General features: G+C 39.3%; 1 protein-coding gene across 2 annotated transcripts in view; it reads left to right on the top strand.

The window, feature by feature from the left end:
- Positions 1 to 14: 14 nt before the first annotated feature.
- The window catches only part of PDHX (pyruvate dehydrogenase complex component X), a gene marked incomplete at its 5' end in the record, with an annotated part of 35,081 nt that continues 19,835 nt past the window's right edge, over positions 15 to 15,260 (top strand). The window contains 5 exons of one of the 2 annotated variants that reach the window (XM_080618054.1): positions 15 to 291; positions 4,738 to 4,821; positions 7,829 to 7,920; positions 11,188 to 11,393; positions 13,331 to 13,429. In XM_080618054.1, coding sequence (XP_080474180.1) covers positions 15 to 291; positions 4,738 to 4,821; positions 7,829 to 7,920; positions 11,188 to 11,393; positions 13,331 to 13,429 — 758 coding nt within the window. Of the gene's footprint in view, positions 292 to 4,737; positions 4,822 to 7,819; positions 7,921 to 11,187; positions 11,394 to 13,330; positions 13,430 to 15,260 lie in introns of both variants that reach the window. The other variant, XM_080618053.1, reaches the window with a different exon arrangement.

The following is a 15,260-nucleotide window of genomic DNA, read 5'->3' as shown; positions in this document are numbered from 1 at the left end:
CTAGACGCGATGGGATGTGGAGACCAGTCCCCCCTCGGGTCTGGTGTGCGGGAAAGGGACAGTACCGCGTGAGGGGTGGGCCATCCTTTTTCTGCTCAGGCAGTGAGAGAGACAGCCCCGGCACCGGGGAAGGCAGGGACGCGAGGAGAAACAAAATGGCGGCTTCCTTGTGGGTGAGCTGCGGTGGCAAAGTGGCGCGGCTGCTGTTGGGGCGGCCGCCAGCTCTGGGCACTGGCGTGGCCTTCGCTCGAGGGGGCTGGAGGTGTCTGCACGGGACCCGGGAGCTGCTGGGTGAGTGATGGGTGCATCCTGCACCCGTCGTTATTAGTCGGGTGCCTGTGCTGACGGCCTGTGCAGGGGTATGTGTGTAAGAGTTAAGTGAGGGGTGAGGATAGATGGTGCTGGGGAGAAGTAATGCCTGTTTGCAAGGTGGCAGAGAGATGGGGGTGCCTGGTGCTACCAGGTAGGTAGCTTTCTGGGCTTTTGAGTACACATTGCTGGCTAATGTCCACCTCTTCATCCACTATTATCCCCAAGTCCTTGTCCTCAAGTTTGCTCTCAGTCCCTTCCCCCCCGCCTGTGTTGATACCAGGGGTTGTCCCAGAAAACCCACGTGCAGGACACCTTGCATTTGGCCTTATTGAACCTCATGAGGTTCACATGGGCCCACCTCTCCTGCCTGTCCAGGTCCCTCTCAATGGTATTCTGTCCCTCAGTTGCATGTCAGTTGTTGCACCACTCAGCTTGGTGTTGTCTGCAGACTTTGAAATTGCACTTAAACCCACAGTGTATGTCATTGATGAAGGTATTAAGCAGTATTGGTCCCAGTATGGATCCTTGAGGGACACCACTCATCACCGATCTCCCTTTGGACACTGAGCTGTTTACCACTGCCCTCTGGATGTGACCATAACCGATTCCTCATCTACTGAATAGTCCTCCCATATACTCCATCCTCTCCAATTTATAGAGAACAATGTTATGGGGGACCATGTCAAAGGCCTTACAGAAGTCCAGATAGATGGCATTCATAGCTCTTCCTCTTTCTATAATGTAGTCACTCCATCACAGAAAGGCCACTAGGCTGGTCAGGCAGGGCTTGCCCTTGGTGAAGCCATGCTGGCTGTTTTCCTGTCCTCCATGCGCTATAGCAGAGTTCCTAGGAGGATCCATTCCATGATCTTTCCAGGCACAGAGGTGAGGCTGACAGGTCAGTAGTTCCCAGGGTCCTCCTTTCCACCTTTTCTAAAAAGGGCTGCAATGTTTCCCTTTTTCCTGTCACCAGGGACTTCACCTGACTGCCATGACTTTTCACATATCATGGAGAGTGGCTTGGCAACTACATCAGCCAGTTCCCTCAGGACTTTCGAATGCATCTTGTCAGGTCCCATAGAATTATGGATGCTCAGGTTGCTCAGGTGGCCATGATCCTGATCTCTTACAGTGGGAGGGGCATTGCACCAAGAATGGGCCTTGAGGTCCATCCACTAGAGAGGTGAGGGAAGAGAGATTAAATAACAATGGAAGTAATGGAAAAAATGTGTAGTGTCTTTACCTTATCTCTGAAATATGGTTGAATACCTGTAGTCTTCTACAAATGTAATGATTTATTGCTTCATAATCCTCTAGCAATGTGACAGACAAGGTCAGTTTTATTGTATGTATTAACATTAGTGCATTACAGAACATGGGTGGAAAATTAATTCCCTTAAAGCATTGTGCATTAATTGAAGTTTCAGTACTGTCTTTGTCTTCTCTGTGTTCTTCACCATGGTGGCTTTTAGGACTTGAAAGTAAGGATGAGAAGCACTTTCACTCCAGGTGACGTGCTTTTCAGGTCAGAATTCTTCTAGGTTCTTTCTTTACCCTTTTTCTCCTGGATAATGGAGAGGGAAGGGGTTAAATTTTGAGTTTTCAAAGCTACTTGCTCTAAGCAATACAGCAACTGGTAGAAATGTGGTGGTGTTTCCTATTGAATGATAATAAGCCTTAATGCTGGCTATCAGAGAAGCAGAATTGATTCTTGCTGTTGCATACAATGTACTTTCTATGTGTCTATTTTTGTTCTCTAACTGAATAGAGATTCAGATACACTAGTTCAAGAAAAGCCTCAAAAGTCGGTCAGTTTGGGAAACTACTCATACAGAACAGTATCTAGAAAGATATATTTATTTGGGCTCAGAACTACCCTTAAAAGCTCAGAAAGGTAATATGTCTTGTATTACAAGCTGTTTGACAGAATGCTACTTGGATATACCGAATCAGATGACAAGAGATACAGTGTGCTTGGCCAAGGCATGGGCTGTATCATTAGCCCTGTCCTTGAAAGAACCCCCTGTCATGGCATGGGTCTTGCTGCTGTGTAGTGCCACTTTTCCAGATCTGGGTTTACTAAATAGAATCAATCAGCTGGCAGACTGAAGTGATCTGCTGTCTGGCTGTGCCTAGTATTTGGCGCTGCAGGACCTGAGAGGTTGTGGTGGTATGTTGCTTACCTACACTGAACTTCTCAGATCTTTTTATTTTGTTTGTCAAAGGAAAGAAAAGGCTAAGAATTGACCTTGTCTCCCTATATAGACAGTCACAAGGAGGGACTCTGTAACAAGAAATCTTTCAAGCTTTGCAACAAAGACATAAGATTCAGCCGCAGAAACTTGAAATTGGTCAATTTCAACCTGAAAAGTAAATATGGTTTCCCAACAGAAAGAATAAGTATGCATGGGAAAAGTTCATCAGTGAAAGAGGTGGATCATCAGTGTTAGGAGTACTAGTATCAGGGGGCTTTATTAATTTCAAAGATACACTTTAATCCTGAAAAAAATTCCACAGCCTTTGGCCGACAGGAGGAGAGAGGAGTATGTAGTGTCTGTGCTGGATTTTAATAAGACTAACAAAGCCTATGGTCTAGGAATTCAAGACTCTGAATTCTCATTTCTTTTTTAGTGTTTGAATTTTGGGGAAATGGGATTACATGCTTTGCCTTGGTGTGCTCTTAATGTTGCAGTTCAGCATTGAGACAGAGGTCATAATCAGGGCATGAGTATCTAGCCCTTGGTAAAGAGTCAGAAAGGATTATAGCAAGTGGCAAGATATGTTCTGCCCATTTACACCCATTTGGTCTTCATGCATGCAAGCCCATGACTAGAAGCCTGAGGATGGAGACGTCCTCTGAGACAGAAGATGCTCGCCTGTCTGGTACATTCATAATCGTACTGCTGGCATACTGTGTAACTAGGAAGAAGAACTATGGTAGATACCACAGAGGAATTTGTGAGAGGATTTAGTTACACTGTCCTCTAGCACATCATGATTCATCAGCAGGGAACATACCAATACCTCTAATCCAATTTCTTTTGAGTACAGCAGTTTTGCCCTCTCTTGAGGACTGAGGTATGTGTGTGTGTGTTCTCTCCTCTGGGCTTGCTTATATCTGACAGGTCTTATGTTCAGCCTTCCTTTCCTGACAAGCAGGAAATGAGAGGACAAGTCATAGAATCATATACTATGAAGTAATCACAGCTTCAAATAGCTGCTGATTTGTTTGTTTTAATTTTCTAATGTTTGTATTTTATACCTGCTTTTTCATTGTTGTCGTGGTTTAAGCCCATCCATAAATCAGAACCATGCAGTCTCTGTCTCACTCCCCCCCTTCCCCCCCCACCCTGCTCTCAGAGGGATGGGGAGGAGAATCGAAAGAATGTAGCTCCCATGGGTTGAGATAAGAGCAGTCCAGTAACTACGGTATAACACAAACCACTGCTGCTACCACCAATGATAATAATGGTAAGGGAAATAACAAGGGAAGAGAATACAACCGCTCACCACCTGCCAACCAATACCCAGCCCAACCGAGCAGTGATCCAGCACTTCCAGGTAACTGCCCCCAGTTTATATAGTGGGCATGACGTGCTGTGGTATGGAATACCTCTTTGGCTAGTTTGGGTCAGGTGTCCTGTCTCTGCTTCCTCCCAGCTTCCCCTCCTCCCTGGCAGAGCATGAGACTCACAAAGTCCTTGGTCAAACTAAACATGACTTTAGCAACAACTAAAAACATCGGTGTTATCAGCGCTGTTCGCAGGCCAAAAGTCAAAACCACAGCACTGCACCAGCTACTAAGAAGGAGAAAAATGACTGCTACTGCTGAAACCAGGACAATTCTACACACAATAGGGCTCCAACTACACACGAGCTAAGCTGTGGTTTTTTTCTGTTTACATTTCTGTTGACAAAAGTTATGTAACTGTGTTTCACTTCCATCTGCTGAAGAATGGTTCAGTATGTCAGGCTGAACTGAGGGGTATTTGGAAACACTAGTTTGTATATTTTTAATAATGTACAAATTCTTGGTCATGGACAGAGTTTCCATTAAAAACGGAATCAAAGCTTAAGCAGGTAAGTATCTGAAGTCATCTTCAGCAGAGCCAAAGTTTATGTATCATATTTTTACGTAAGAGAGATCTTAATTTGCTTAATATTTTGTATTATTTAAGACTGCGTACTGAAGTTGGCCGTGTTCTCTGTGTAACATGCAGATTTTGTACTGAGTGCCATGTTTTCTTTGGTGCTCTTGAGAGTGCATGCTCATATGCAAGCCTAAAAGAGCATCATAGTGAATCTTTTGTTCAAGTGTCTTTCAGATTCATGCACTTTTAGTTTCATTTGTGTTAAGCAGTTAACTGAGAACATAGTTATACTGAAAAAGTATTTAGTCTAGACAATCATGCGCTTGTTTTACAGGCATACCTGGTATTAAAGTCCTCATGCCTGCACTGTCTCCTACAATGGAAGAAGGAAACATTGTGAAATGGTTAAAAAAGGAAGGTAAGATAGTATTTTCCATGGCCACATTTGTTGTAACTCTTCAGCTATATTAATCTGTTCTGTAAGAATAAGATCATTCTTTCTGGGTGGATCGTATCTTGAAGCAATATGTTTGGTACATGGATGCTGTCTTTTTGAAAAATGCCCACTTTGAAATTCCTAGTAAATGAAACATTTTCCCTTTCATTTTCTTTCAAAATGTTGCATTTGGGCATATTTTTGAAACATTTCATTAGGTTGTTCCAGGGTGTGAGATTGTGTGTGTGTTGTTTTTAATTGCCAGTGTTGCCATGGTGAACTTTGGAAGTTCGAGAGCCTTTGACTTTGCGGAGGGTCTCTGTTTCATTATGCCTCTGCGTTAGAAAATAACATGAAAGATGCGGTATTTCTGTAGTTGCTATTCAGGGCTTATGTTTTCTTCTGTAAATTATAGTCTACAATTAAAGCTGATAAAAAAAATTGCTTTAATAATTCAAATTCCATATGGGGAAATCTCTGTCCAAAAAGAAAAAAAACAACCCCAAATCAAAACTCAAAACTACTCTTCCACAAAAAGCCCTACTAGCCGTGGTTCTCCTGAGTTCTCTGTGCTCTGACAACTGAAAAGTAATGTACTTGTGTTAAAATATGTTGGAGCAGCTAGTTAAGTAGTCTGAGCGTATGTTTTGTCTTCACATCAGTTGTATGTAAGTCAAAAATGATCTGCAGAAGAATTGGTAGTCCCTTTTATGTCAGGAGACCTTTCCCCCATCATTCTGCCTCTCCAATTACAATTAAAACTGGATTTTGACTGTACTTTTGGATTCCATGTAGCAGTTGTCCATTGGTATATATCTTATTCTTGGACAGTTTTAGATGTCTAAGATGCCGAACACGTTCGGAGAAGAGAAAAATCTCTTAAAGCAAATTATTTTTAACAGACACAATTTGGTGAGCTAAACCTGGGTTTTGACTGTTCTGCCTTTATAAGCCATTACCTCTAAGTGTTGATTCAGCCTCCATCATTGTATTACTAGGAGTACTTTGCTTTTACACATTTTTTTTTTTGATACATTTTGAGAGGTGTCTGGAAGGCAACTTGTCACTCCAGGAGTAGACACGACCTTTTGCCTGTAAAACTTCTAGTAAGAATTTCTGTGGAATTTAATAGAAACAGTATGGCAGTCTGTCTGCAGGGAGGGGCCTTAGCAGAGAGAGGGTCTTACCAGAGTGGAGTAGAAGGGATCATAAAAAGATCTTAGGATGCAGCAGCTATGCAATGTCTTTTTCCACTCTACTTTCCACTACTTCTACCCCAACACAAATGGAAAAAAAGAAAAAAGCTCCACACTTATTTTAATTAAATTAAAATAAAATCTTAATTGATGGTTGGACTTTGAGCGAAAATGACTTTAGGATTTTATTGCTCTACTTCCTATTTAGAAACAAGCTCAAAACTGACTAGTATATTCTCTTATTTGGACCATTGGTGGCCTTAGTTAGTTCCTGTGGATATTTTTTTTCCCTTCTGACAGTCTGGAAAATAAACATAATTTTAAAAGAAGTGAAGCTAAATTTTGAAGAAAAAGCAAAGTGATTTAATGCTTATACTCCTGTCTGCACGAGATGCTCAACTACAGAATCTTCCAGTGAGTTGGCCATCTAATTGTAGTGGCGTTACTGAATATAAATATTTATTTTCTTGGATATGAGATTATCAGATATTAAGAGTAATTGATAGAAGCAAGCTGTTGATTGCATAGGAAATAGTTTTCCCACTGTTTAACCAGCAGGGGTCAGAAGAATACCGTTTAGATAATTTTTCTGCTGTTTGTGTAAGCGTAAAATGTTTTCATTTTGATACTTTCACAGGATGAACAGTACTGCAGAAGGAAAAATTAATTTGACAGTTTGACTCTTTCCTTCTCTCTGTTAATGCAGTGTCGTATTGATTCCTTGAGGGGATAAAGTCTTCATAAAAATAAAACTGTATTTCTGAAAACTTGCTTTCATTATGTATGAATTCAGGATTTGTGAAAGATATTAGACTGACAGCCCAGTAGACCAAAATCCTTTTGTTTTTGTGGGCAGGAAACAGAATAGGCGACAGTGCTAGCAGCTTCCTGCACTGTAACTCCTGCAGAGTTAACTCTGCAGCGCAGTGTGACTCTGCTGCCTTCTGAGACACCCCCTCCAGGGACTTCATGTCTCTCTGCTCAGTGAATTTTGATTTGATTTCCAGAGTACAGCAAGGAACGAAGTTTATATCATGTGATTTGGATACTGGTCCATCAGTAATTAAACAGAATCACAGACTGGAAAGGTTGGAAGGCACCTTAAAGCTCATTTAGTTCCAACCCCCTGCCATGGGCAAGGACACCTTCTACCTAGATATGGTTGGTTCAAGCCCTGTCCAACCTGGCTTTCAATACTTCCAGGGCAGCTGCAGCTAGGGCAGCTGTAGCTTCAGCAGAGATCCTAATCATTCAGCCTAGCTATAAGAACTTAATAATTTGAAGGAAAGAAAACCAAACCAACCAACCAAACAACAACAAAAAAAAAGACACCCACAACATAAAACACCACAAAACCAAATTACCTCCCTCCCCCAAACCCAAACACCACAAAATCCAGCACGGTTTTTCAAGCTCATTATATATAATCTTGGAGAGTTACATTCAGGCAACTTCTGTTGCAAATACTGCTCTCTTATTACAAAGCAGAAGAGCAAAAATATGGTCTGCCAAAGTGTTCTTTCTAGTCCTATCTATTGGAAAACCTACTGTGAACAGCAGTATTTGGAACATGCTAATGTTCTACTGCAGCATGAATCTTGGCGTTTTTATTTGGAAGTGAAAGATACAATATGATAAATAATTATGGGTCATAAACTAGCTATAGAATATGTTAAAGAAGGTAAAATGGCTGTGTTTTATGGAGAAGTATCTATCTTCCATGGTTAAATATATCTGAAAGGAAGTTTAGGCTAAGTATTCATTAGTTCTGTTATGTTTTGCAGGTGAAACAGTGAGTACTGGAGATGCCTTGTGTGAAATCGAAACAGACAAAGCAGTGGTCACCATGGAGTCAAGTGAAGATGGCATATTGGCTAAAATACTGGTAAAATTCTGCCTGTCTGATAAAGATATCACTTCTCTTCAGACTGTCATTCAGTGTGTTGATACAAAACTTAGTTTAGATAGCTCAGTTTCCTGCTGCTCAGCTTTCAGAATTATGTGTTTACTAGCATTCTTCATGAGAAATAATTGCTATATTTATTTCGTACATGTACCAGACTACTGGTACATGGTACATGATTCCATATATATTGATTGGTTTTTCAACTGACCCAATTTGAATTATGTTGCTTTTTATATTTTACACCTTATTAATTATGTCTGGAAATCTTGCATTTTATGACATCTTTCTCAGAGTTATGAAAAAATGAGTTGCAATCAGGTAGGAATATGGAATTTTGGGTGGTACTTCACCCAGACTGTGTGATCTCTATGCTACATTATCGTGTGTTGGCTGTTCATGATGAAACTTTATACAAGGTGGGCTGACCCAGAGGACAATTCTTAGAATTATTGATTTCCTTTATTCTTGAAATTATATTGACTAGACTTAACTAAAACAAGGAGAGGTGATATGAATGTTCTCTGAATGTCATTTTGGAGTATCTGTATGTGTGTGCATATACAACAGAGATAATAATCAGCTTTTTGGGTTTTTTTTGTATGTGTTTGGCTTTAAATCCTTTTCTGTACTAAGGTGGAAGCAATAACAACCAGAATATAGGGATGATGAAGCGCATAGTTCTAACCCTGCATTGCTTAAGGTCTGCTTGCAAGTGCTCTGCTATGCTTTATGTACTATATTCTAAAAACACAAGTAAAATTCTGTCCTTTCTTTGTCTTGTCCTTTCTCTTCCTCCTCTTTTGTAATACTTTTAAAAGATGTTTCTTATTTCAAAATGACCCAATGTTAATTCTCATTAGAATTTAGAAGGGGGAAGCTAAAACTCTGTGGCCTTCTGTTGCTGCTTCTGTGTAAAAGTAAATATTACATTTTCTGCAAGCTCATGTTTGATGCTTAAGAATTAAGCGAGACTGTATTTTTCCTGTCCATTAAATATGTATAATGAGAAATATATTTTAGATATATTTTCTTTAAGGAGGGATGGAAAGTTCTTATTAATTGTGTGTAAGGACAGCGAAAGTATTTTCCCTTCCTTTCAGTATTTTTTTTTTCCCCTAAGATTTTCCCTAAGTGCTATTCAAATTTGTGGAGTTCCCTAATGTATCCTGCGAAGGCTTGAACTCTCACTAGCCTCCAGCACTTCCAGCAATACTGGGTTTTATTTTTTTTTTTTTTTCCCTTTTAGAAATTGGGTAGATAAACATGGATAATCTTAAATAGGATTTTGCACTGTAAATAGCATCAGTATTTCAGACACTGTGTTTTTCCTATTTCCTGCCGTGTATTCCAAATGCATTCCAAATTCCAGAATGTCTTTGTGTGGATTGCTGTCATGGCACAGTTTTTGATAGATTAAAACCAGACTCTCCAGCTATTACGTAGTAATTATCATGGAGCAATGATGCTCAGATGTCTACATCATCTGATAACAATCGTATGCCAAGAGCTGAATCTGAGAAGGAGATGCCAGGATATGGAAAATAACTACAATGTCTCTCAGATTAAGGGAAGAGGGGCAGCTTTAATGGAGTAACATTAACAGATTATTGTGCAATCCCAATCTTTAATGGATTCTGTGATTCTAGTAATGCCACTTTTTGGAATCTAGAAATGGTGGGCTCAAGTATTACAATACAGAATAGATTCCCAAATAGGCTTTTATTACAGTCTCCTAAGAAGTACAGAAAAAACCTGATGTTTTGGAACCTGAAATAATAGGGGAGCAGTAAGATCAGATATTTTCTGCCTTTTTTTTTTTCTTTTCTAGCTCAGTTGTGATCCTTAGTGTTTCTGCAGTATCCTGTGGGTATTTCTGCACTGTGTTGGGTGTTCAGTGGATGGTTGTGTCAGGTTTTAACATGAGGCTGCCTCAGCTTTGTGGGAGATGGGGAGATGATTTCTTATTGAGAAGACTGTCTTTTCAAGGTTGATGGGAAATTAAGAATGTTTGATCTGAGTTACCAGCATCTATCTGAAGTTCACTCCCTTGCTAAAAGAAACGAGGCAAAAATTTTTTACAGCTACAATTCTGTACCATCTTGACTGAGTTCAGCATGGAAAAGTGAGTCAAGTTAAACACAGTCTGCCTAATACTTTGGTTTTTACCTCTAAAGATACAAGGCTCATTAGATGAAATTAATTCAACTTCTGTAACCTTTTGTGTATTTTCTTGACTGTATAATGTAAGTATATATGGTATAAGAGCAGGCTAAAAGTAAAGTAGATACTTGTGCATATATTTCTTTTCTGTCTGAATAGGTGTTTTAATGATCACTTCTAATGCAGTGTAAAATACATTCAAAAATTAAGTGGCTAAGAGTATCAGAAGGGTGATTTTGTAATGTTGATCATTCTTTCAGTGGAGCTGCTTCTCAAATTAACACTGTCTTTTTTCCGTAAAATATTTATTCCTTCTATTTGGACCAAAACCAGATGATGAATACTTGGTGAAAATCTGGAGTTAATATCCATTTTATCATTCATGACCTAAATGAGAATTTGTATGAGCTGAAACTGTTTGTATAAAACTTCCACTGCAAATTGAGCTTTTCAGGATATTAAGGGAGAAGAGTGCATCAAGAAAGCACTATCACTTTCTTGGTGGATAGACTTGTTATTTGGCACCAGTTATGTTAAAATAGGCAATCTTGGAGGTGAAAGTTGGTGGAAAAGGAATGTTACCTTCTTAAAAAAACAGTAATGGGGCACTGCTGTTGTGGGGTTTTGGTCTTTTTTTGATTTATTAGTGTCTAAATTCACAAGATTCTATGTACTTTTAAGAAGTAACACTGCTGGATACAAGGAAGATATGTCAAAGTACATCTGCTCAATGTGTCTAGCAAAATTTTCAGGCTCTGTTTGCAAAGATTAGGCGCCCATATTTTTTTCAGTAGCTAATGTGACTTTCTTCTTGGAGGTACTCAGTTGTCTGTAACTTACTTTGATTTCAGATTATTAGCTTTCCATGTATAGGATTCTGGGGCATAAATTAATATTCCTCACCTTATAATAGCAACTGTAATTCATTTCAGTCATGAGTCATCTTATTAATAGTAGGAATAAAATGTGTTCTATTTCCTTGATGAAGTGTCATTAATACGCCTAAAATGTTCCTATCTACCATTTTTAGTCATATTAGTCTAGACAGCACAGTATGTAACAGTATTCTCATTACCTTAAATTTAGGTGCAAGAAGGAAGCAAAAATGTACGCTTGGGCTCAGTAATCGGTTTGCTGGTAGAGGAAGGGCAGGACTGGAAGCAAGTTGAAATACCAGCTGATGGTGGTGCTCTGTCTTCTCTGGCTCCACCAGCACCTGCACTTACCTCAAGTCCTGCAAGTCCTTCAGTTTCAGCCCCTCCTAAGCTAGAGCATCAACCTGGAAAATTGCCGTAAGTTTTTATGTTTGTTGTAAAATGGAACTGTTATCTAGATCAGTGGAGCTAAACCAAGAAGAGTCTTTGCCCCTTTCTAGCCACTATTAAACTTTTCGTTTAAGAGAGTGTTTCAGTATGTGTGAGGTAAAAACACTTGCCTGCCCAGAATATTTCTCTGCTTGGAAGCCCAGTAAGTCAATGTAGTTTTATTAGAGCACCTTCTATGGATGTGTCTTTATTTTAACTTTGTGAAGGGTCTTAAGCTTAAATTAGGAAGAAGTTATCTTTATATACAACAGACACTAAATGCTTATGCGCCAGATTCTCAGTATACCTACAGCTTGTTTTCTGTTTCTTTTTAAGGAAAAAACCCAAACAAATGACACACTCCAAAACCTGTCCAAGTTCTTGCACTTTTGATACTAGAAAAATTTTCTTCTTCTTTTCATAGCAGTGGCATGCAAAAACCTCAAACCTATGGATTTTTGTGCTCTGTGTTAGTTTTGTTTTGATTAGTTACGGTACTCTGAAGCATTACAAACATCTCAAATGGGAGAGTAAATTAACCCCAAAGTGTTAGGTAATAATAATCTATCACTGGTTTAGGTTGCAGGATGCGCTTCATTTGAAGGTATTGCTCCTTGTTTGGAGTCAATTGTGATAAAACCAAAGCTGTAAAGTTACAACCTATGAAATAAAATAATAGGAAACTAATTTTGGTAGCATGTGCTATGCAAACTGTTTGGTTTTCTTCATTTGGGATTGTTTTTTTTTATCTTCATTTGTGGGTGGGTTTTTTGGTTTTGTTTTTGTTTTTCTTCCAACCCTCACTACCTTTTCTATCTGGTTTGCTATGTTTGGTTTGGCTGTCATCATTTAGGCTCTTCTCATGCAAGTGGAAGGCAACTAATTGAGGTTATCATTGCTGAAATATTACCTGTAGTAGGTGGATCATTCACAGAAAGGATCCTTTAAGGGATTGTGGTTTGCATTTTAGTGCAAAAGAATGTTGGAAGTGCCTCAGTTTCACTGCAGCTGTTAATTAGAAATGTATCAGAATCCTTGGAATCAGTTGATCATCTAAGACATTTTTTTCTGGCATCTGCTTATGGACAGTTCTTAAAACTCAGTGTGGTGCAAATATGCTCTCCTTTAGGAAATAATGAGTTTGAGGTTTCATGGAAAGTCTTGAAACCATGTATTAGTACTTTTATGAAAATGTTGCTGCTTTTGTATGTAAGAATTCTGGAATCTCTTTTCGAAATGTTTGTTTTTTCCCCTCATTTCAGAGAGCAAATCATGCTGAGGTGCACAGGGCACTCTGTAGCAATGTCCTGTGCTTTGTAGTTGATCACTGTTTCTGTTTCCAGTCAGAAGTTTAATTGTTGACTGATCTAGGTCAAGATGGCAGATACAGGTTTACTAGTACTAGCATAATTTGGGTATATGCTGATTAAAATATATGCGTGTGGGAAGGCTTGATATTTAGTCTTCTAAAGCAGACACTGAATTATGCAACTACATCTGTATGGCTTTTGCTTTCCAAAAAAGTAGCCATTTCATCAATGCTACAAAATAAAATTAAAGCTAGGGCAAAGGTAATGTTATAATTAGAGCTAAGCTGCATTAATGATGCAATTACAGCTAGCCAAACAAATAAGCGATGAGCAACACTCTTGTCTGAGCTCATAAAATGCATTTTTTAGTATTACTAAAACAAGTTTGTCTTAAAATATATTTGGTTCTTCACTGATGACCCTTTTCCAGAAGAATCCACCAGAATATTGCATCACTACTGTAAGAGGAAAGTTTGCAGCCCTGGTACAGAACTCCTTCCCTGGCTGTTCCTTCTGAAATAGAGGGCATATTTTGTAGTTTCTCCTGATATACGTTAAATGAACTAAATTAATCTTATTGTTTAAATAATGTATTTTTTCTCCTCGTTTCTTTAGAGTTCGCCTAAGTCCTGCAGCTCGCATCATTTTAGAGACGCATGGACTAGATACAAACAATCTTACACCTACTGGGCCTCGAGGAATCTTCACTAAAGAGTATGTAGATATTTCAGTAATGTTTCAACCTCATATTCCCTTATTTCTTCCTTTGAACCTAGAGCAATCTCCATGAACTTGAAATGTCCATTTATTGAAAAAGCCAACATTTTGTTCCATTTTTTTCTAAAGGGGAATGGCTTATTTACATTTGAAAGGCCTGTTGAGAATGTGGAGAATAGGTTAGGAACTATTGTAAAAAGCCTTTGATTAAAAAAAAAAAAAAAAAAAGAATCTCCTTTTGTTTTTATATCCTGTCTGAGCTACATGGTACCACTGTTACATTTCTTGCAGCTCAGGCTAATGATGGCTATCAACTCCTAGGCATCATTAGCTGCCATTGTGGATCTCACAAATTTTGCTACTCAGAGATGTATTCAGAGCTAAAATAAAATGCCAGTGTCATATTTTCTTTGCGTCCTTTTCTTCGGGAAGTTCTGATCTTCTCCTTCTTTCACTGTAGTTCGGTTATGAAGTGTGTCAGGTTTTAACTTGTTCCCTTTTTTATTAGGCTGGGGAGAGCATTGAAGTGTGATGGTAAGAAATCGTGAGCTGTTTTTTCTCCTATCTTTGGTTTTTCTTCCCCATCTTTGATTTAAAGGGCTTCTGTGTACAAACCTGTGGTTTGTTATGATCAGGCTTCTAGTAGTTTAGTACACTTTTTGACTATTCTGATGTAAAGATTAGCACTCAACCCTTGGAGTGATGAACTTGTGTATAAAAACGTGTTGTGGTAGGTCCGGACCCCTTAGTATCAAAATGGTGCGTTAGCTTCACATTATGCTATTGGAGGTGAAGATTTTGGCAGGAATATTAGTTTTGTTCTCAGTAAAATTATTCGTTTTGACAAATGTTATCATTTGCCTACACAGACCTTGTTAGCTACTGTAATTTTAGTTCTGTTCAAAGACAACCAGGTCAGCATAACTTGGAATTGAACCCAGGGAAGCAGACAGTAGAATTTTTCTTTTTTTTTTTTTTTTTTTACCATTTCCTGTGGTCTTTGGCTGAGTTGAGGTAAAATCAGGAGTTGAATAGATAAAATATCCGATGTAACATCGAATTATAAGAATTTTACTCTTAATTATGTAAGTGTAGTGGTAATTTATGGTGTGTTACTAGGCTATGGCAGGTGAGAACCCTCTAGGACTTTGAGCTACCTCATTACCATTCCCTAGTTGTCATGGAGATGTAGCAAAGATTTTTTAGTAGCTATAGAATTATCTAACAAAATCTTTTTGCAAAACTGCTTTCTTCTATGCAAAAGATATGACGTTGAAATGTCATTTTCCTCACCACCCTGAGAAGAATTTCTTCCTAATATCTAATCAAAATCTCCCCTCTGTCAGTTTAAAACCATTTCCCCTTGTCCTGTCACTACCTGCCCTTGTCAAAAGCTGCTTTCCAGATTTCTTTTTGATTTCTTTTTGTCCCCTTTAAGCACTGGAAGCAGCTGCTAGGTGTCCTTGGAGCCTTCTCTTCTCTGATCTGAACAAGCTCAGCTCAGCCTGCCTACACTGCAAAGGTGCTCCAGCCCTTGGAGCATCTTCGAGGTCTCCTCTGGACTTGCTCCAACAGCTCCATGTATGCTGTTGTGTTGAGTGCCCCAGAGCTGAATGTAGTGGTTCAGGTGAGGTCTCACCAGAGCGGAGGAGAAACCTCAACCTGCTGGTCACACTGCTGGTGATGCAGTGCAGGACACAGTTGGTTTCTGGGCGGCAAGCACACAACTGCAGGGTCATGGTGAGCTCTTTGTCTTGGGTGTATGATACAGACTTTTTAGGAGAACTAGAGCAGAGAGGTGATCTGACTGGTATAGCTCTTCTAACAA

Source organism: Psittacula echo (assembly GCF_963264785.1).
Source record: "Psittacula echo genome assembly, chromosome: 5".
NCBI classification, from domain to species: Eukaryota; Metazoa; Chordata; class Aves; order Psittaciformes; family Psittacidae; genus Psittacula; species Psittacula echo.
Note: the sequence above shows the minus strand (reverse complement) of the source record. Positions and strands in the feature narration are given on the sequence as shown.